Source organism: Gopherus flavomarginatus, chromosome 3, assembly GCF_025201925.1.
Source record: "Gopherus flavomarginatus isolate rGopFla2 chromosome 3, rGopFla2.mat.asm, whole genome shotgun sequence".
NCBI lineage: Eukaryota > Metazoa > Chordata > Testudines > Testudinidae > Gopherus > Gopherus flavomarginatus.
The window spans coordinates 262907996-262930758 of NC_066619.1; the positions used below are offsets into that span (position 1 = coordinate 262907996).

The following is a 22763-nucleotide window of genomic DNA, read 5'->3' on the forward strand; positions in this document are numbered from 1 at the left end:
TTAAGTCAGTGAAACCATTTATGGACTGAGTGGGCATGGGGATCAGAATCTGGCCCTTTATGAAGTTCATGCAAATACTGTAAGAGAAACAGCAGGGGCTTTTCTGCCTAATAGGCTGTGAGGGCTTGTCAAAACCGAGCACAGGAATGTAAAAAGAGCCTCTCTTGAAGGTTTTATAGATATAAAGGCGAACGTAGGGAGGTTGTGGAATCTCCATCATTGGGGATTTTTAAGAGCAGGTTAGACAAACACCTGTCAGGGATGGTCTAAAGAAAATTTAGTCCTGCCTTGAGGGCAGGGGACTGGACTAGATTACTTCTCGAGGGTCCCCTCCAGTTCTATGATTCTCTGAAACTTCTAATTTGGCATCCTGTGGGGAGTGGTATCCTCTACTTAGGAACAGCCTTGATCCTCTGGAAAATTACCTATGTTGAAGATGTAAAGAAGAGAAAGAGAGGGGCCAGACGAAATGTCTGACAGTGATGGGATGTGGTGGCACTTTTAATGGTGCGGTTCCATAAAAATGTGGGAGATCATATTTTAGCATGCTTTGTCCCCATTAGAAAAATAGGAGAAACTGTTTTTGTGTGGATGCAAATAACTGTTTTGACAGCATCTTCTTAAAAACGTGTTGCAAACAGCCAGCCGTCCATAGAGATAAGCAAGTGAAGTAAAGTATGACATCAGTGCATTATCAGGCGGCAATTACTTTTCATATGTAAGAAATCTGAAGTTCCAGAGAAGTCTGTCTTTTGATATCGTTAGAAGAATATATATATTGGAGACAGGTTTCAATGTGGATTATTCATTGTGCAAGTTACAGTTCAGGTGGGCCAATAGCTCCTGTAAATGAAATGTTGTCTATCGCATAATGAAATAAAAAAGTAAAGAGCTCCATAAAGGGAAAAAAGGTTTGATTATGAACCTTTTAAAACCAGAATTGCCTAAAAAGTTCCAACTCATTGAAATGGTCAAAAAATGTCTTCCAGGTTTCTCACCACATTGAATGAACGTAGATGTTTCTCAATTTAGTGCACTGAATTTCTCAAAGTGGAACTACGTGGAAGATGTGTGACATTGTCTCTCTTATGTTTTCAGAGAATAGCTGCTATAAAGCAGGCCTTGAATGCACATAACATCAGCTTCTTCCTGAGGGAAGGATACTGGGTCTTAGTGACGTTAGCCAGCTCTGATTCAGGTAAAAACCCCAATCTGTAGATTGCTATTAAGAGTTCTGAGAGAAGTGTCACATTAACTGGTTTCTTCTGCTGTTTATTAATTTAAAATGTACCAGCAAAGCAAATTATTTTACTGTTTTTCATTGTTTGTTTCATTGTGATACCCTGTTAGAAGGTTGAAAATATTTGTTCTCTCACTTTTGTCCTTTTCACTAAAATGTAGACAGGTTATCAAACACTGGCCAGCTTATACAGGCACAAATTGAAAGCACAGTTTGGACACTCAATATAAGGGTCCTGAGTCTGACAGCCTTTAAGTATTTGGACCCACAGATCCAACTCTACAAAAATAGAGGCAAGGACTGATAAGTTTTCTGTATTTGTGTGTGGGTGTTTTCTGAAGGGAGCAAACAACGAAAAGGCTGTGTTTTAGCAGCAAGGACAGCTTCAACTTAAGCCTTCCCTGACAATGTCAAAGCCTCTTTGTTTATGCATGTGCATCATCTTTTATAGCATCCGTTCTGTTCGTTGATGAATGACACTGACCCAGCAAAAAGAGCAAAGCACATTGGGCCCTATTCAGATGTGTCATAAATAGTGATGTAAATTATATATTGCCAAGTCAGTTCCCAGGTCAAAATAAGGTACATCCTCTCTATATCTTAGGTTCCACTATATACACCCATCACTGTAGTTTCTAATCTGAAAATAAAATGAGGTAGAAATCACTTGCGTTAAGAGTCAATATTCCCTGGTAGCAAGAACAGAGACTAGAACTGAGAAGTCTTGAATTCCATTCTAAACTCTGGCACTGTGTAACTCTGCAAGTCAATTGACCTTACTCTATCTCAGCTTGGACCTGGTAAAGCTGCCACCACCCAAAAAATTAGAGTGTTTTGGGGCACTCTGGTCCCCCCAAACCTTCCCCGGGGACCCCAAGACTAAAATCCCTTGAGTCTCACAACAAAGGGAAATAAACCTTTTCCCTTCCCCCCTCCAGGTGTTCCTGGAGAGATGCACAGAAGCAAACTCCGTGAATCTAAACAGAGGGATTCCACCCTCCCCGTTTCCAGCCTTGGAAAACAGAAGTACCGAGAGCTAATCTCTCTTCCCCCCTCACCCAGAGGGAATGCAAAGTCAGGCTAGTAAATCTAACACACACAGCTTTCCCCCTGACTTCTTCCTCCCACCAATTCCCTGGTGAGCACAGACTCAATTCCCTGGAGTTCCCCCCTAAAGAAAAACTCCAACAGGTCTTAAAAAGAAAGCTTTATAAGAAGAAAGAAAAATACATAAAAATGGTCTCTCTGTATTAAGGTGACAAATACAGGGTCAATTGCTTAAAAGAAATATGAATAAGCAGCCTTATTCAAAAAGAATACAATTCAAAGCACTCCAGCAACTACACACATGTAAAATGCAAAAAAAACATATACATCACTATCTGATCTTTTGTACTTACAACTGGGAAACAGAAGATTAGAAAGCAAGAGACAGAAATCCTCCCATAGCCGAGAGAGAGACAGGCAGAAGACCAAGAACAAAGGACTCACACACAAACTTCCCTCCACCCAGATCCGAAAAAGTCCCGTTTCCTGATTGGTCCTCTGGTCAGGTGTTTCAGATCACTTCTTTCCAGGTGAAAGAGACAATAACCCTTAGCTATCTGTTTATGACACCCTCTCATCCCTGTTGCTGCATCCTGAGCTTGGAGGCGTAGGGGTGTGTGAAGCAGGCTCTGTCACTGAGGCAGAGCAGAAATATAACAACTAAACAGGCAGGCTGCTAATGTTCCCAATGTTAGTTAATTGTTCCCGTTCGTAGTCAATTAAGGCTCCTTCACCTTGCCACAGTGGTGTAAAGGAGCCTTACTGTAAATAATAGCAACAAAATCCTCATCTAGGAAGGTCTATGTCAGTGGTTCTCAAACTTAAGTAAGGGTGAGCCCTTTCACATAGCAAGCCTCTGACTGAAACCCCCCTTATAAATTAAAAACACTTTAAAATATATTTAACACCATTATAAATGCAAAGGAAAAGCAGTATTTGGGGTGGAGGCTGACAGCTCGTGCCCCCCATGTAATAACCTTGTGACCCCCTGAGGGATCCCAGCCCCCAGTTTGAGAACCCCTGGTCTATATGCTTTCTCTCTTTTTTTCCTGAGCCAGACAGGCACAGTGGGGTTAAATTACAGATCAGGATCTATTTTACTTATCCATTTTTAAAAAAATGCTGGACAATGATTAGCAAAACTGTGTGACTTTCATGTGTGAAAGTTTGAGCAATTTAAAGCGACCTTCTATTTTACAGAACACCAAAATAAAAGTAATGCAATTTAAATGAAAATCCAGGATTATAATTAGAATGCAGGGTCTTGGTTACCAAGTATTTGTAATTGAACTTTCATGTGTTTAGGAAATTCTGAACAGTTATGATGATTTTTTTCTGTATTCTAGTTTAAATAAATTACCAAAATAAGTGAAACTGGTGTGATTATATTGCTTCATTGTGACAAATAAAATATGCAGAATTTTGGATTTTTTTTGGCACACAATTCTCCCAAGAGTACTATTTGAAGAAGCTACATGGTGTAGTGACAAGGAGAAGGTATAAATACAAATCTAGTGGTTTTTACTTAAGAGATTCAATAATAAGGCAAGCCCAAGATGATAACTGGTCTGAAAGCAGATTTACTAAGTTCTTCAAATATATGTTTTGCATTTCAGACTCTCAGAGGATTGGAGGAGGCAATGGATACTGGGCTATAGTGGTTCTCTTTGTTATCTGTCTAGTTGTAGTTGGGGCCTTCATTCTTTACAAGTTTAAAAGGCAAGTAAACCTTATATACTTTAAGAACTAGATTTGTTCACATGTATCATTTCTTGAAAAATAGACTTATTTGAAGCAGCGCACTGACGGGTCTCGAGCTTTTAAAGCCCATGTTTTTTCTGACCGTTTCAGACATCAAGGTTATAATTGATGTTGATGTAGGTAAATAGCAGCAATGTGGGAGCTCATTCAGCATGCGTCAATACAACCACCAAAAAATAGTCATTCTAAAATATATTCCTATTATCTACTCTGAGGAGTAATGAGTAACCTAGGCAACCAGGACAATTAATTGATCCACAAGTCTAATTTCTTACCAAGAAAACAAAACAAAATGATGTGGAATTTCTCTTTTGAACATGTTAGCGTTTAATTACTGAAACAGTGCCACACAGGTTAAGAGTATCCAGCAGTGATAGAGATAATAAGTAAGAATAGAGTTTGCACGATAACATATTAGGGAGGAGGTGAAGAAGCTATGGAAGTGGCCTTAATATAAGAAATAGGTTCATGAGGAACAACTGATACCACATAAACTGTGTAAGCATATACTTATTCCTTTAATAATTCAAAGATGTTTTTAATCTGCATTTGATTATGGAGATGAATTCATTATTGTTCAGGTGGCAAGTTACTGGCTTTTTTATGCTGGTTTATCTATTTGTTTTATTACTTGGACATGGTCCTGATATTTTTTTGTTAGGTACTCAAAAGCCTTCAGGTTTGAGCTGCATGGGAATAAACATTTGTTATCATTTCACAAAATCTGCAGTCCTTACTCAATGAAAATGCCTATTGATTAGGCCCATTATTATTTCAAGATGGATTTTTATTTAAAATAAACATTCTTTTACAGAATAGACTAGATACCGTACTGTGCTAATAACAGCACGAGCACAGCGTTTAACTGAGAGTTCAAGTTAGCAACTATCTTTGTCATCACATTAGACAGAGGTGCTTTGTCTCATGTAGGAAGAATGTCTTGGCTTTCCAACTGTGGAATCTTAAATGTCTTGATATTTATAGTGACTTATTGTTTTATAGGACAAAACACAAAATTTGATATCAAACTCTATCTACAGCTGAATAAAAATAATAAAAATCCATTTAGCTGTTCTGGGTTCCCTGAGCAACATAAAATCATCATAAAAATGGATGATGTGATGCAATAATATTTCATTTGCAGTACATTGGAGGTTGTCTGTTTGTATTACATGATCATAAAACTCAGTGGTGGTGTCTGTTATGAGACATTGTGATGTACACCTCTTGATTAGCCCTTAAGTTGGAGGCAATTAGACAGCAGACACATTTAATAAGCTGCAAAAGAAATATACAATATTTAAGAAAGGGAGAAAAAAGTATTTTTTATTCATTTTGATTCCTTTCTAAAATGTCTTCTTGGCTTATTATTTTCTGAATGGGACAGTTATTGCAGAGGAAGACTATAGGAATGCTAGGAATTGTAACACGGCTTTAACTCCCCTAATACACTGGAATTTCTCAGTTGAACAAATCAAACTTCAGAGCAGGATCTCACAGCATCATGCAGCCCCCAGCAAAATTTGATTCTTCTGAAATGGAAAGCGGATGATCCACCAAAGCAGGGTGCTTAGAGACAGATATCGCTAGAAATGGGTTAATCACCTGAAGCAGAGGCTCACCTATGAGTTCAGCTTAAATTCATGAGTGCACATGTGTCACAAAAGCACATTCCACCCAGGATGAAAAATGCAGAGTAAAGATTCCCTAGAACTGAGATTCATAAAAACAGAGTATCTGCAGCGATCTCTCCTAGGGTGTGCCTACAGTGCAATGAAAGACCCACAGCCTAGCCACGGCTGGCCTCGGTTGGCTGACTCATGCTTGTGGGGCTAAAACTTGCAGCGTAGACATTCAGGTTTGGGCTGGAGCCCAGGCTCTGAGACCTCATGAGGGGAGAGGGTCTCAGAGCCTGGGCTACATCCTGAGCCTGAATGTCTACACTGCAATATTTAGCCCTGTAGCTAAGCCCCATGGCCCTGAGTCAGTTGATCTGGTCTCTGAGGCTAGGTGCTGCAGGTTTTTTATTGCAATGTAGACCTCTAGAGAGTAAACATTATCCAAAGACAGGAATCCCCAGAGCACTTAGTTTTATAAGACCAGGATCCACAGGAATAGTTGGTCCACCTAGACAGAGAATGACAAGCAGAAAGTAACTAAAGTGTTATGATCAGAGGCTATACTTCCTACTAAACTTTTAAAGTTACGTAAGTTTTCAAAAGGTAAAGTTATATAGTTTTCAAATACAAATCCTAAATTTCTTCCATCCCAGTAGTTAACAGTGTTTTATACCAGCATTTTCTCAAATTTTCGTTATTATGGGATTGGAGTGAGGAGAAGGGGTAATTTCCCTGGTGGCAAATGCTGCTGAAGCAAGAAACAGTTCAGAGATTAAAACTGAATATCTCAGAGGCAAAAAGATCTCCTCCTCCTCTTGGCTTCTGACTGCATGCATTAGACAATTAACATGGTGCTTCAAGCTAATCTACAGCTGAATAACGTAATAAAAATCCATTTAGCTATCCTGGGTTTCCATTGAGCTATTCTGCCAGATCCACTAGTATGCTCTATCAGCTTAACCATCCAGATAAACCAGGATCATGGCATGTCTTATCACTGGAACAGCATAAAGCAGCTGGAAGGTTCCAGTGACTCTGGTCCATTATCTAGCAAGGATCCAGAATCTGCATATTGTTTCTCAGAGCACTGTCATCTTTATTAGAGGTAATTCAATCAAAGAAAAATCCTCCCTTTCTTTTTCTGATGTATTTTTATGTTTGTGATGTTTTTCCTAGTAGAATTTCTTCATCCTTTCAGCAGCACTCTGAGCAGGGTTCCATGGTATAGGGCACTCTGCAATAATATAGACAAGACAAACGGCACAGTATCCACCAAGCAAAGGCAAGGGAAGGAAAATGATATTCCACCCACATCAAATCTGTCATGTATTTAATACATCACTAGCAGAAGAGCTGAAATCATCCTTGTTTTATTTTTGTAACAGCAGGAACACAGGTGTCATCATACCAAATTAGACTATTGGTTCCTCTATTTAGGTATTTTGCCTACTTTAGTGGGAGTTCATTTGGTTCTTCAGAAGAAGAGAAAGATCTCTGCCTTTTCACATTCTTAAATTCCTCCTGTCCCTCCCCTCCCCCCTTTCATTTCAAAATCTGTTAAAAATTAGGTTCATTATTTTAAAAAATCTCCATAGACTTGCTGCAACCAAACTCACGGATCTTTCTTTGTATTCACTTCCTTGCTTCCTGTCCTTGGGTACCACCAACCTGCCCCAATTTCAGTACTCTTGGAGCAGAGTTTCTAATCTTTCCTCTTCATTGACTTCCCATCTCGTTTACACTTTCAGAAGAAAACCTCCCCCTTTTTCCCCTTCGCCTATACTACTATTATTTGCATGAAAGCAAGTGGAGTCCCAATCCTAGCCATTTAGTTATAAAAACAGGTACTAATTTGATGATCCATATTTTATTAAAATCAGAACAATACCATGTAGAAAAGGCAGGCTTCTAAAATGAATGGGACAAAGTAAATCATGACTGCTCTAAAGCACAAAGAACTCATTCATCTGAACGTTAACCCCCAAACTAACACCGCAATAAATATTCTATTCAATTTATTATCATTATTATAGTAGTAGGAAACAGTAGGAGGGGGATTAGAGAAAGATGGCCTAACAGATACAGTATTCCTAGTCATTTAAGCCCACTAGTAGCATCTGCCTTCTGAAGCCAGTGATCATGGTTTATTGTGCAATTTTGTTCATTTTCTAGAGAATAGATTAAGCGTTTCTTTAGAATATAATATGCATATAGCAAACAGTGTATGTTCTAGGCCTATTAGGGTTGTGTAATATAGAAAAAACATAGCTCTACTGTCCAGAATAATTTCTAGAAAGGTGTGGGACCAGGAGAACATATAACTCTAAACTCTTATATATCAGAATTCCTGTTTCAATACTTATTTAAAAGCTGCTGAAGCTTTGTTGTAGCATGAATTGTGTTAGGGCACCTAGAGCCTAGTATCGACATCATTTTATCGTTATTTAAATATAAATAAAATGCCGTCTTTCTCTTGAAGAGTGTATTATCTCCTGGTCATGAAGACTCTTGGAGTCAGGACTGGGTGCTTTGATTTGCTATATATATATTTTTTTTTAAATAAACCTTTTCAGTATGTTTCAGTATTGTACAACACTGTGACTACCTCAGCAGAGGAGTTGATGGAGACACTATGGAAATTAAAGTATGTTGTCATATTGCTAATATTCCCAGCTGGGCCAGTGACTCTGTGCAACCAGGGGCAGTTTGCTTTACCTCTCTTGTCCTCAGCAGCTGTTAAATTGAGGTAACCTCAGGGCTGCTGTAGTGCAGTGTTTCTCAACCGGTGGGTCACGACTCCCAGGGTCACAAAAGGCAATCAGCAGGGACAAGGGGTACGAGGTACTGAAAATTTAATTGCAATTTGAAAAGCTTTCTCCCCCCACTTGCTACACACCCTGACCCGTGAAGGTCAAATATTGACTGTCAATCTCTCGAAACAACACACACGTAAGCATATTGTTGTTAGCATTGATACAAGGTCACCAAATTGTTTTAACTTTCAATAAGGTGTTGTCATACTGCTGCAGAGTAAGACATAACTAATTGATGCTTTGTCGTCCTTCTATGATGACATTTTAGGAATGCAAGAAATATTATTTATTGACATGTTTTCAGTTCAGAGTGTTGGGTTTTTTTTAAATTGTAGTTCTGGGAGTTCAGTAAATAACTGAACAAAAAACAAAAAAAATCTGTGTTTATAAAGAAATCCTTATATCACAACCAGACAAGTTCATGATACCTATCTAGAAAATTCGTATAAAATGTAATAGAGATAAAACCAACGAGCTTCTGTAGTTATTAATGGGAAATCTATAGTTATTACTGTAAAATCCTATAGAATTAAATAGAAAATGTTCTTTAGGCTGGTTTAAAAATTCAATGGAAACATTATTCTTTATTTAATTCTATAGGATTTTTTCGTAGGGGTTTGAGGTTAATCTGATTAATTGAATATAATATGAAACTAAATTCCATCAAAGGATATTTTTCCTGTGGTATTTAGGAAACTGCCAGGCAGAAATGTCTATGCCCAGATGCACAACGAAAAGGAACAGGAGATGACCAGCCCTGTTAATCACAGTGAGGACACCCAGAACATCATCCAGGGTGAGGAGTTTATTGATGATGATCTGGATTCTCAGACGCTAGGTAATGCAAGAGGTAACCTCACCTTCACTTTATTAATATCTCAATTAGTATTTTGTTTGTTCTATTTTTTAAATTATGTTTTAATGTTTGCATTTTTAGTATCTTCATTTTTATACTCAGCTTCAAGAGGGATTGAATGTTAAACTGCTAACAAGGAAACACTTCTCCTTTTATCCTCTTTTTTGTTTTGTTTTAAATTCAGTCTATTCTGTTGATGTTTTATGACATGCCATATAAATATACAGTATGTAAGTTAGTACAATACACTACCATATGTAACATATGTGAACAACATTAGGAAGATCATACAAAAAGCAGCATAGATTATAATTGATTAACTTCACTAGCATTTAAATTAACTCGTACATGCCTTGAATTCAAAGTGTAATGAATTTTAGGCAGAGAGAAATGATGTGAATGAATGTTTCCATAATGCAGGGTAGATTGTAAGGAGGTATCCTCTCTTTTAGACACCTTAAATGAATTCCCAAATACAAAACTTCATTGAATTCATCCTGTTTTGAATTCTGACCTGCCAGTATCCAATGGGCAGTCATTAGAATTCTCATTCAGGAATCTTTTATGAATGTGTCTTAGAGCAGATGATTCAAAGTTAGATGAAAGTGCTTGTCTAGGCAATTCATGAGTATGCTGAATGTAATGTAGAGAGCTAGTCTAAAAATACTCCAAATGTATTGAGAACGCAGAGCAGCCTGAAAAGTGTAGCACACAAAAGAAGATCATCTAGTGCTGTTTCTGACAACTCTGTGAAAATGGAACATCTGACCGTAAATCTCAGGCTTATAAAACTGGCTGTACTGATGGTAGAGACAACTGTGAGGTTAAATGGCTTCATTAATCCTACATGGAGGGCTAAGATCAGCCACGGAGGGCAGACATCCTGGAAGTCCTTCTTTATTTCTTTTTTATTCTTACTGTCTATCTCTAACTGTCTTATGTTGTTTTTATTTTCCTTAGCTGAACCATATGTTGCCACTGAAAGGGAAAAAAACATATTTCACCGGCAAAATTGTTTTTGCCCAGATCTGTACATTTTTTAACAAATTGCACACACTAAAATCATTGCTGTTTTCATTAAAACCCTTCAAAGAGAACTTTGATTATACTGCAAAGGTCTACCAATACTGTAGCACTGCAAATGACTCTGGGACACAAGAATTGTTTGTATGACAAGTTTGTTTCAATTGTCTCATCTCTAGAATAGAGTTCTGAATGCCAAGAAGAGACTCTCAGGGTTCTTCAGTTAGTGTGAAGCACTCATAGCCCCTTAGTGTATATCAGGTAGTCTAGAATCTTCCTCTTGCAGTTGTGTAATACCTCTCACTATTTTTGCATATATGGCTGCTTAGGATGAAGAACATGGGAATGAAGAAGTTCTACCCTGATTTACAACCATTCAGAAATAATCTCCTTGCCTGCTCACTGTAGGCTATATTTGGTCTGATCCTGTGCTCCTTACCTTCCACTGGGGTCAGTAAGAGTGTCGACTGAGTAAGGAGTGCAGGACCTGCAATGAGGAAGTCTTAAGTTAAGCAGTTAACAAATGCAAATCTGAATGCAGCAAAGAATCCCGTGGCACCTTATAGACTAGCAGACGTTTTGGAGCATGAGCTTTCATGGGTGAATACCCATTTCGTCGAATGCAAATCTGAATGTGACCTGTAGTTCTGCCAGGTTGTCAGCACCAGCAGACATCCAGGGGAACAGGAATAGCTTGGGTCAGAGCCATCTATGTTTATCAGCTGCCAGACAGTTTTAAGACATAAGTCTTTTTCTTGCTATACTTCTACACCATGCACTTTTTTGTTATTTGCAGTATTTCCTTCAGTAGCACCCAACAGTACATGGGAAATCTTCCTAGTTGTCTCAGTATTGTGCTATTTTGTCTGGATGAAGCATGAAGCATATCACCATCCCTACTGAAATATTAAATTCTGTTTTATGACATTATTTGCAGATGGTTCGTATGCTGTGGAGATTCCCGCTTATTCTGATGGGTTTTCCCCCCCTACTCTAGAGATCACTATCGTAGCCTCCTCTCCATGCACCGCAGTGTTTTACAAACCTAGTTTTCTGTTTGCTCTCTCTCTTCTCATAACTTTTGAATTGTCACAGTACAGTATTTCCAGACTCACCCATCCACTTTTTTTGTTTTCTATATATTTTATGTTGCCTACTTTATCGCAACCCCCACCTTGGGACTCCTCAACTCCATTTCCTTGCAGTGACTCCTTCTGGGAGAGGTGGAAACTTGAACAGCTACAGAGTTCCCTTATTGCTGATGCCGGTCAGTGTCCAATCCCAGGTCAGTGGCATGTTGAATGGAAGCCTCAGGTTCCATTCTGCTCCCTCACCTGCTCCCCTCAAGACAACTACACCTTTTTAAGCTGCAAAGAAAACCACCTTATGCTGTCACTGGGATAGAAACACTAGGAATTCACTAACAGCCATCATGAGCAGACACTTTAAAGCACTGAAGTAGAAAGTATGCTGTAGGTACACTGAGCTGCTGCACCACCTGCACCTGAACTGTTGTTTGATAAGATGACCATCTAATTTGATTGACTTGTCTCTGCAATAAAAGGGGAATGTATAGTAAAATGCTCAAAATATACTAATGTCAGCATTTTGTTTTTATATTTTTTTAGGCAGTCACTCAGGCGTGGTTTTGAGCATTAACTCCAGAGAGATGCACAGTTACCTGGTTAGCTGATGTTTACAGCTGAACGCAAAAACTGAAAGACTCTTCTCTGTATTGTTTAATTTTTCCCTGGGGATGTCACCAAATTGCAAACATGGCTGTACCTGCTGGTGGAAAGTAGGTTCCTAAACAGTCTTGAAACTACAAGTGTCCATCATCTGTTACTGTATACTGGGAACTAGTTACAATTCAAACTCAAACTAAGGTAGCACATTTGTAGCCCTAGGCACACTAGATGCCACATTTTCTCTTTTCTGTATATGTTCTAGTTCTTTATGTTCAGTTTTAGAAGGACTGGACTTCAGTTCCTTTTATTGGCTGGGGTGTTCAATGGAAAACTGAAATTCAGCAGCCTTGAAGAGTTGACTTTAAAAACCAGTGACTAGTAAGTACAAAGCAGATGGCTGGTTGATGCTACTAATATATACTTGTATATATATATATACAGGCTGTGACTGCCTGTTCTGGTTCAGCACTAGGAGAGGAATGAGCAAGGAGATAAATGTACTCCTTAGCTCCTCTTCAATCCAAGTTCTTACCTTTAAAATGTGTGAGACAATCTAATGAGATTCAGCTCACTATGTGAGTCCCTGCTATAAATTGAATAAATAATGTGTTCAGACTTCTTGCAAGTAAAATGAGTCCTAAGAAGCCTCCAGCACCACTCCCTCACCCTACCCCGAACCCACCCAAAAAAACCCGCTAGCTTGGTGCTACTTCCGGACCAGGTGCTTTCACTTCTAGAGGCTGGTTGGTTTAAGTTGCTCTTCTGTCATCTTCTAACTTGAGCACCTCCATCATGGCAGTTGCAAGGCCAGTTATTATATAATAAACAGTTCCGACTGCCTGTCCCTTTTTCTCTTTTTAAAAGTGTAAATACCTATTTTAAGTAGCTTTTTGTATGTTTTTTTTTAAATTTCTATTTTGAGGGCAGAGGCCCAATATATATACAAATTCTCCCCCAACTAGGTCAGTGCAGCACACCTACAGATACTTGGAGTTTCCCTTTGTGTTCAGTTCCTGTCTCTGATGTAAGGATGGGCAAACTCGCAGCTGAACTTTACCACCTTTGACATGTTTGACAATCAGGAAGGACCGGAGCAGGGAACTGATGCAATTTAAGGGATTGCACTTCATGAGTTTTACCACCAGGTGTCACTCTTATTCCCTCATCTCTGAGCTGGGCCATATTTCTGCAGGGAAGGGCAGTGAAACTGTCAAAGGAGCCAGATTGGAAAAGGCATGTGGGTCAGTTCAGAGTTTGCTTATCCCCATCTCTCTATCCCCAGGGGTTGAGAGTCCTGAGGTCATCACTAAATCCACATCTTGCAGGTTGTTTGTATGTGGGTTTTTGTGGGGATTTGTGTAGGAAATGAACCACAGCATGATTCAGCCAAGTGTTTGGCATCCCACATATCACAGCTGCCTGGAATTAGGACACTCTCTGAGAAACCTATTTAATCTTTTCACCTTTTGCCTTCAACGGGGGATGACTAGCTCCTTTTTACTCACTGAATGTTGTACTAATGCTTGTAGCTAATGTCCATGCCACCTTCCTTAAAGAGATTATAGTCAACTATATACTTGTGAATGACCAAGCAGTCACGCCGGTGAGACAGAATGGCACTATCTTAAAATTCTCCTATGCAGTAGGTCGCTCTTCCATGTAGCCAGGGAATTAATGATATCATGGAATATGCTTTCTTCAGAAACAACATGTTAGCATGCCACCTTCTATGTGGCAATATAAGCTCTCACAAAGCTCACAGAATCTCTGTGTAAAGCACAAGAAAATCTGGTTTAGGAACTAACAGTATGAAAGTGGATGGGAATGTGTAAGGTGTGAATGCTTGAAAAGAGTGGCAAGTGCATGCCAACTGCTCAGGAAAAGGTCTGTTTGTAACCATCTCACAGAAATTTCATCTTGAAAAGCCCTACAGGGCCCTGCAAAACTAACCCACAGAGAGATAGGTAATACTTGAGTTGACAATGCTGTATGCAGGACTAAGTATAATTCTGACACAGCCATAAGAACCAAAGATCAAAGGTTCATCTAGCCCAGTGCCCTGTCTTCTAACAGTGGCCAATGCCAGGTACCCCAGAGGGAATGAACAGAAGAGGTAATCATCAAGCGATCCATTCCCCGTTGCCCATTCCCAGCTTCTGGCAAACAGAGGCTAGGGACACCATCCCTACCCATCCTGGCTAATAGCCATTGGTGGACCTGTCTTCCATGAACTTATCTAATTCTTTTTTTAACCCTGTTATAGTCTTGGCCTTCACAACATCCTCCATTCATCCATTAGTGTCTGAGTCCTGGATTTTCTGAGGTGAAGTGTCAATACAAAATACATTAGTGCTTTGGAAGCCTTCAGGACTGTTGCACCATGTGCTTGCCCTGTTTGCCAGCTCCTTACTGCTTTTAGTGGAAATGAACTAGAAACAACAGAGTGAAACAATATTGCAAACAACTTTTCCTGGGAAGTAAATTCAAAATAGGGCAGGAGAGTGGAGGATTGAACTCTTGAATAATGTAAAGAATTGAACTTATATATTGGGGTCATTTTGTTGGTCTGCCTGCTGGCTAAGGGAATTATAGAGACTAGCTCACATACACTAATTTTATTCTTTGACAACTATTTTTATACATTTACAACAGTTTGATTCATGTTTCTGTTGGCAGAAAACTGCTACTGCAAAGCAAAATATTTAACTGTTGTGCAACACTCTACTAGTCATTGTCATTAATACTTAGCACTTATGTACGGTGGTTGTAATCTTCCCAGCATTTTCCAACATTAACTAATTTAATTCTTGAAACACACCTTTGAGTTTGGTATAATATGACTCACAAATGTGGTGAGACACTGTTTTCTGAGGAGTTTTCAATATTGCTATGTCTGTGTAAATAATAGCCAGTAGAAATAAAGCAAGTCTTTTGAGTTTCTGACCAGAATGCCTTTATAATGGATTATTTCTAAAATGGTAGGATGTCATTCCCATGCAATGCAACTTGTTTTTTGTTTAAATGAAAACTCATACCACTGATAGATTTTGAATCTGTTTAACTATGCTCATGGGAGCACATTTTGTTTTTAAAGGGAAGATGTGTGTACACACACACACACACGCACTTTTGTATCTCTTTATACAAAGAGATGGACAAATGCACAGAAATATATATGTAAACACACGTGTATATCACACATCTATAGATATGCACAGAGGCACACACACAAACTCTTATAATTATATTAAGTTCTAAGTGAGGAAGGACAATATTATGGGTAAGGAACAAGACTTGGGAAACAGGTGACCTGGGTTCTAGTCCTCTGTCAGACAGTCTTTGTGCATGACTTTGGGCAAGTCACTTAGACCCAGTCTTTCAAGATAATTAGATGCCTAACTCATGCGAATTAGGTACCTAAATAATTTTAAAAGTCTGGGTCTTAATCTGTATGTACCTAAGTTTCCCCATCTGTAAAATGGGGATGATAATACTTACCTATTTCATAGGGCTATCATGAGGCTAAATATATTACTCTTCATTTGAGATCCTCCAAATGAAAGGACTATAAGTGCGAAGTATTAATCATTAATTAGTTCTTTTTCTTAATGATTGTTATGATTAAAAGTATCATTTAAAAGGTTATGAATAAGTATGAAACCCAATAGCCCCACACAAAGATGTTAAGAGTATTTAAAAAGACAGCTTATGGAATAGCTAATTGTTATGTGTCGGCATGGTGACATCGCCATTGATTTGCTAATCTGCACACGGCTTACTAATGTCTTAAATTTATTTGCATTCTGCAATGTTAATGGGTCAAAGGCCTTATAATGTGGGTTCAGGGAGCCACCCACCACATTGACATCTACCAGTGCTGGTACTATACTATAGGAAAGACTATAGCAGCATAACTGGCAATATGTTGGCCTCATCTACACGTTGTGGCCTTTTTAGAAGGCCAAGAGTCTGACACTGTAAAAAGCATGCCTTGAGTTCTAGAATGATCCTGGGAGCCCTGGCACCTTCTCAGTAAGGCTGTTTTAAACAGAACCTCGAGCTAGATCTGCAACCTTCGATTTCCTCTCTACATTATATAGAACAGCTTCCCGTGGCTGACTTAGACAATTTCATTTCAGTTTTAAAATGCTTCCTTCGTAGCAAGCTGCAGCATACTCACAAATGCATTCAAGAGGTTTACGACACCCCAGCACCACCCTCCCAATCGTTGTATAAGTGAACTACTCAAAAATTTAAGCAATAAACTCCAAGGTGTGTCTGTGGTACCTTTGGGGCCTGGTTCATTGTGGTCCAGGCCCTTGTGTAGTCATTTACACCAGGTTCAAGTGGGTGTAAAATGCTTCCTTATTAAAATGATGAGTAGTTCTTTCCTCCTTAAACAGTCCTCAGATTGAGTTATACATTTCTCCTTAAATAGTCACACTGAAATGAATGGAGAGGCTAGAGGAGTAAGGTACTAATCGATGTGAGAAAGGGTGGTACAGGCTAGCCCTGTGTTAACAACTGTTCAATATTTGCAAGTGAAATAAGTTGGCAATGCTCTAGTGGTACATACAACTGTTTAGGGATAGATTTTGATACCCTTTTAGCACACTGTGTAGTAATTTACTCCACGAATAGCCCTGTTTGAGTTCAATGGGATCACTCATGGAGGAAACAGTAAAATCTGAGTAAGGGTGTCAGAATCAGGCACTGGGATACAGCAAGATTTTGCTCTTTCATTCTGCCTCCTGATTTACCTCTTTTTACTTTGGGCCAGATCCTGATGCACTGAATTGTATCTTACTTGACTGATATGATTTCAATGGGATTAATCAAGGATTCAGATGCTTTTCAGCATGAGTAAGGCTATCAAATTCTGGTGCTTTAGTTCTATAATTACTGCTGGTTAGACTGGTGTAGCCAGATCAGTGTTTCTCCATGTATCACCAGGGGCTGGTACAAGAATGAGGCATTTCTCACACAACCTTTTAATGATTATTACTTGTTTTTGATTAAAAATCCTCTCTAAGGTTTTGGGGGATCTTCTGCCCATAGATAGCATGTCTTGAACTGAGGTCAGTGAAACGTAACTGCAGTGGTGGCTATTCTCCTCTATACTGTGTGATCCTGTGTGTGAAAACAGACTTTGCTTTCTCAAAGAATAAGAAATATGTTCATTTGTTTGCAGTCCTCTTGACCATGAACCTTTTGGTTCTAGGTGTGTTTTGAATTTTTAGACTTACAAAAAGTTTACTACATTGTAAGTAGGCTTGTGGCTATTTTCATTCAAATCATGGGCTTTACCACATACCCAATTTTATTTCATTGAAAAAATAGGTTTGGTTTGGTTTTGTTTTTGTTTTTTGAGGGGAAGGAATTTTTTTATGTTATTGCCTATTCTTTGGCATTTAAAATCTTTATTATACATGAATATTTGATTGATACAGTCCTAAAGTCACCATCTCCATTTATATTTCAGCTGTTTTAGATTAAAATAAAAACTTCACATTATGTCCAAAATAATGAATTTTGGTTGGGAATTGATTTTCAAGCATTTAACTTTTAGTACGTATTTCTCAGATCATTTCCAACTCAAAAATTCTATGATCTATCAGCTCACCAGTCCATTCAAATGTAAACTTATTCCCAATACATTTTCTATTGTTTTCTCCAGTCTAGTCCCAAATGAATATGGCTTCCACAATTTTCCTTGTGACACATATGCAGTCTAATCTAGCTAATCTGTGGAAGTACCTCCCACACTATAGTATTTGAGTGTCTGGAAGCAGCAATAGTATCTGCCCATAAAGGTTTATGTGATATCCAGCCTAAATGTGCGAGCTCTTTATTCCTCTTAATATTTTTAGTGGTAATCCTCTCATGCCATGTTATCTAATAAATCTTTCCCTCTGATGTTTATATCCTTCATATTTTTAGACTATTGCTAGATAGTCACTCACAAGCTCAGACTTACAAATGGGACCAGATTCTCAAAAGAGTTCCAATCCCATCTAGGGTATGGCTACACTTACAGTTGTACAGCGCTGGGAGTTACGGCTGTCTTCGTACAGCTGTGTAGGGACGGCGCTGCAGTGTGGCCACACTGACAGCTACCAGCGATGCAGTGTGGCCACATTTGCTGCGCTGTTGGGAGTGGTGCATTATGGGCAGCTATCCCAGCGTTCGAGTGGCTGCAACGTGCTTTTCAAAAGAGAGGGGTGAGGGGGAGCATGGGGTAGAGAGAGAGAGTGGATTTTTGGAGCTGTCAGCTCCCTGCCTTGCAAGTTCTAAGGACTGGAACATACATATCACCAACCTGCAATCAATTTAAAAGTTTCAAGCCCTTCCCCCACCCCTCTCTTATTCACTAAATGCAAATTATGCACTCCTAAATAGCTTTCAGACCACATAAGCAGCTCCCCCCTCCTGCTCCGCCGTGTGGCTTCTCTCCTCAAGCAAACAGCTGTAATCGTTCCAAAGGAATTCCCCTGCCTGCCTCTTCTGGAGCAAACAGGAGCTGTGTTTGTTTTTTAGATAAGCAGCTCTGGGGAGCCTGGAGTTCAGCCACTCTTCCGGTTTGTTGTGAACAGGTATTCTGGGATATCACCTAATACCCTGGAGGCCAATTACAGTGCTTTTGGTGGCCACACTTGACGAGCAAGGCTAAATCACCAGCGCTGCAATCGTTATACCCCAAGCAGACCAGGTGTACAGCCAGCGCTGCAGCCAGGGAGTTGCCGCGCTGGATGTGCCTTGCAGGTGTGGACAGTTACTAAGTTGCAGCGCTGTAAACCCACCACCAGCGCTGCAACTCTCCAGTGTCGCCATGGCCTGAGACACCAAAATAAGTGGCTAAATTTTTGAAAGTTATTCAGCATATTGAGCATAGAGCACATTAGGGATAGCTCAGTGGTTTGAGCATTGGCCTGTTAAACCCAGGCTTGTGAGTTCAGTTCCTGAGAGGGCCATTTAGGGATCTGTGGCAAAAATCTGTCTGGGGACTGGTCCTGTTTTGTGCAGGGAGTTGGACTAGATGACCTCCTGAGGTCTCTTCCAACCCTGGTATTCTATGAATAACTGTCCCTTGCAAAGAGCTCTGAAGATACGGCGTGCCCTAACCACTGAGCTATGGGATAGTCTGATGTGGGCCAGTCCCTTGGTTTCCTGTTAAAGTTGTTCCACTTCAGATCAATAAATTGTCAGTGGAGCACAGAGACTTGCTACCGAGTCTCCCAGATCCTGGGTGAGTGCTCTAACCCTAAGATTACAGAATCTTTTGTATGCTCACTTGTACTCTCTCTTTCTTATTCTCCCTCCTCCTAGCTACACCCCCACCATTTTGTGTGATTTTTCCTTGAGTGGTCTGCTCCAGTAAGCAGCTTCTGAGAATGTCTCCCATATTGGTGCCTTCAGGCAAGTTAGGGGGAGAAATACGTATTTTCTCCTGGTTCATGTATTGCTCTGGAGCTTAAGGTTATCCAGACGCCTAGAGCGAGGCTGCGGTGCGCAAGCTCTGGTGCAGAAACAAAGGCACCTAGGGAACTTCTACTGCAAAAACATAGGTGTGGAGTGAGTGTGGGCACCTGCAGCGTTCAGCAGCAGCTCATTGTGGGTTTTACAAATACCAGTGAGGCCTGATTCTGGGATTTAGGTGCTTAAGTCCCTTTGCGTCTGTTAGGTTAGGGACATATGGCTTTAGGACTGCAGAAACACATATTTACTATCTCACATACCTTCACCCTCTCTCTAAATGGAGGGGGGGGAAAACAAGTGACCTTAATTGGCACTGAAAGGAAAAAGTGGAGACATTCTTTTACCCTGACCATTCTAATGATAATGATTTCCTTGCAACACCTGAAAACATCAACTGCATTTGAACTTTATTGATCATTCTTGATTTCTTTGTTTTTGTAGAATTTACATTATCATGCTGTGATAATTCATTGCAATACAAAGCCTCACCACGTAAAGATAATTCATGCAGCAGTATACAACATGTCTTAAATAGTATGGCTTGTAGTGTATTTTTTTAGTTCTATAATAGGGTTATTAACCACTTGTGAGACCAGGCTTTTTAAATATCATATGTTGAAAATGTATCTTGTGTTTTTATTTTGCATGGTGCTAATGTTAGGCCAAATTCTACCTTTTGATGCTTATTATCAGCTCCCTTTGACCTGAACACTAGCTGCTCTAAGGTCAAAATTGGGCCCACTGTGTACAAATGTGGTATCATTTCTCACTTCTTTCTTGCTTATGTACTTTAACCCAAATTTGGGTTCTGCACTGTAACAGCTCACGGAGGAAAATAGCAGCTTTTTAAACCAGTGGCCTTTAAGGCAGACAATCTGGTTATGGATTATAACAAAAGTAGGCAGCACTGTGTGAAATGAGGAATTTATCACCTCAGCAGCAGGAACACACACATCTGCACGCACACAAACGACATGAGGCAATAAAGCTACAGCCTGAGGCTCATGTGTGCAGCTTTGCTGATAAATCACTGATAAGTGACCCAGCCTCATAGAAGAGAATGAAGACCATAGAAACATTGTCAAATCCATACTGGAACTTTCTGATTGTGCTTCACCCAAAGTCTTGCAGGCATAGTACATACTAAATTTCTATTTTTTGAAAAAGGAATGGGTAGTGCAAGAGAAGTACAATAGGTTTCCACATGAGTCTTTCCCTTATGGTATCCTGGAGTCAGGTGGTGTTTTGCTCATAAAAGGTTGTCTCAACTCAGTTGCTGGTGGCTGTTCAGCCACATCATAAAAACCGCTTTATAGGGCAGCAAATGTTTTCAGTCTCCCCTGAGTTTACACAGCTTGGAGAAACCTACACAATTCCCAAGTTTTGCAGGGGAAGTTGTGGGATAGGGGAGTTGCACTGATGGGAAAAGCCAGCTCCAGATGTGTCCTCTCCCTTGCGTAACTCCCTTGTCAAAATCTTCCCTTAGGTCCTCGGCTGATGTGATGGAACTCTGTTTCCTGCAGCTGGGAGAAGTGGGGACAGGAAAGGGGATAGATTTAAGGATAAGGGTGCAGTGGACCAATATATGTGGAATTTCAGTAGGAGGGCCCACAGTGGATTGAGACATCTGCCAGGGAAATAATGCCTCTTCTTCGCCATCCCATATGCATCTCATTTCTCACTGCTCAAGTTCATACAACTCACTGCAGCTAAAGTTCTCTTCCTTGCCTGCTGCGCTGGCCATATCACCCCACTGATCCCAGATCCCTCCAGTGGTTTCCTTTCTAATTCTGTATCAGCTTCAATCTTTTACCTCATTTTCAAGACTCGGTCTATTCAGTATAACTTCTACTTTCTGCTTGTCTCCCCTCCTTCCTTTGTGAATGACTTATTTGTCTGATATAAGCTATGGATCTGGGTTTATAATACTATGCCAGGCTCTTGGAAGTTTTGCTTCCTGCACTTTGGGCTAAAGACCGTAAGCATTACAATGCTCAAAGTTGCAATGCCTAACTGATTGGCGCCTGCTGCCTTGTGGAATCCATAGCCCCAAGTTAGGGGTTCAGGCTCCCGGCACAATGCCAGGAGAGAGTTAAGCACCTAAGAATGAGATCCATAGAAGCCACCCTACTGACTGGGGAGCCTCTTAAGCTAGCCAATAGGAAATACTGAGCATGTGGCCTACGCCTAGGTTGAGGTGTTTGTGCACATGCTCACTGGCAGCAACTTTGGTGTCCAGGGAGCTTTAATAGTGGGAATTTATTACCTAAGGTGCCAGGTGAGTTAGCCAGTGAGAATCTTAGTGGCACCTAAATGTTGAACTTTGCCATCTGAAGTGGGAGTTAGTGGCCTAAATACTTTTGTGGATCTAGTCCCCCGCCCCATTATTTTACCTCCCACTAGCACTTGGAACAGTTTCCTCTTCCTTTACACTGACTCCAGTCCTTCAAATTCTTCCTGAAGCGTCACTCACTTCAGCTAGCTTTCTCTCCGGAGGCACCACCCCTGCTTTACCTCATCTCATAGTCCGTAATCATTATTCCATAATGAGCTAAGTTAAAGAAAGCACAGAACACAGACATGTGCAGCGTACTGCTCCATCCCCAGTTTGATATTGCACATCTTCCTTTGTTCACATTTCAGCTAAGCACATGGAGCTAATCACTAAGTGATTTGGCCACTTTTTTAGCCAGACTTTCATTCGTTTGTCTCAATTTCTGTTTTCTCTCTCTCTCCGTCTCTGTGTTTTTCTCAGCTCTTCCTTTCTCTCATCCTTTCACATTCCTAGTTGTCTGTTGTCCCTGCTCCCATCATCTGCTGTATATCCCACTACATGCTACCCTGCTTTTCCTAGTCCTTTATTTTGCACTCTCTTCTGCCTCTATATGTATTCTTTATGGCATGTTCCCTGGATTTGATGCGTGGGGGGCAGGGCCTTGGGAAGGGGCAGGGAAGGGGTGTTCAGTTTTGTGCGATTAGAAAGTTGGCAACTCTTATTAGTGGTAGATGAGGAGGTGCCAGTATAACCCACAGCCCAGGCTCAAATTAGTGAGGGACCCAGAGGTGAAGAGAACAGAGATGAGAGCCATGTGGGTGGGTGGGTGTGGGAAATTACTCAGAAGAGCCCTAGGAAAGGCAGGAGGGCAGAGATAGAGGGAGGAGGAGGAGAATTTTGTAAAAGTGTATTGGAGGATCTAAAAGGAAGTTAAGTGGAAGCATGCCCCTCCCTTGGTGGCTTGC

At 40.2% G+C, this 22763-nt stretch overlaps 1 protein-coding gene across 1 annotated transcript in view; it reads left to right on the forward strand.

Annotated features, from left to right (window-relative positions):
- SORCS2 (sortilin related VPS10 domain containing receptor 2) overlaps nucleotides 1-12447 on the forward strand; it is an 859447-nt gene extending 847000 nt beyond the window's left edge. Inside the window, exons 24-28 of the mRNA XM_050948134.1 lie at nucleotides 1099-1198; nucleotides 3904-4006; nucleotides 9173-9330; nucleotides 11565-11644; nucleotides 11988-12447. Coding sequence (XP_050804091.1) covers nucleotides 1099-1198; nucleotides 3904-4006; nucleotides 9173-9330; nucleotides 11565-11644; nucleotides 11988-12011 — 465 coding nt within the window. The 3' untranslated portion in view covers nucleotides 12012-12447. The remainder of the gene's footprint in view (nucleotides 1-1098; nucleotides 1199-3903; nucleotides 4007-9172; nucleotides 9331-11564; nucleotides 11645-11987) is intronic.
- The last annotated feature ends 10316 nt before the right edge of the window (nucleotides 12448-22763 follow it).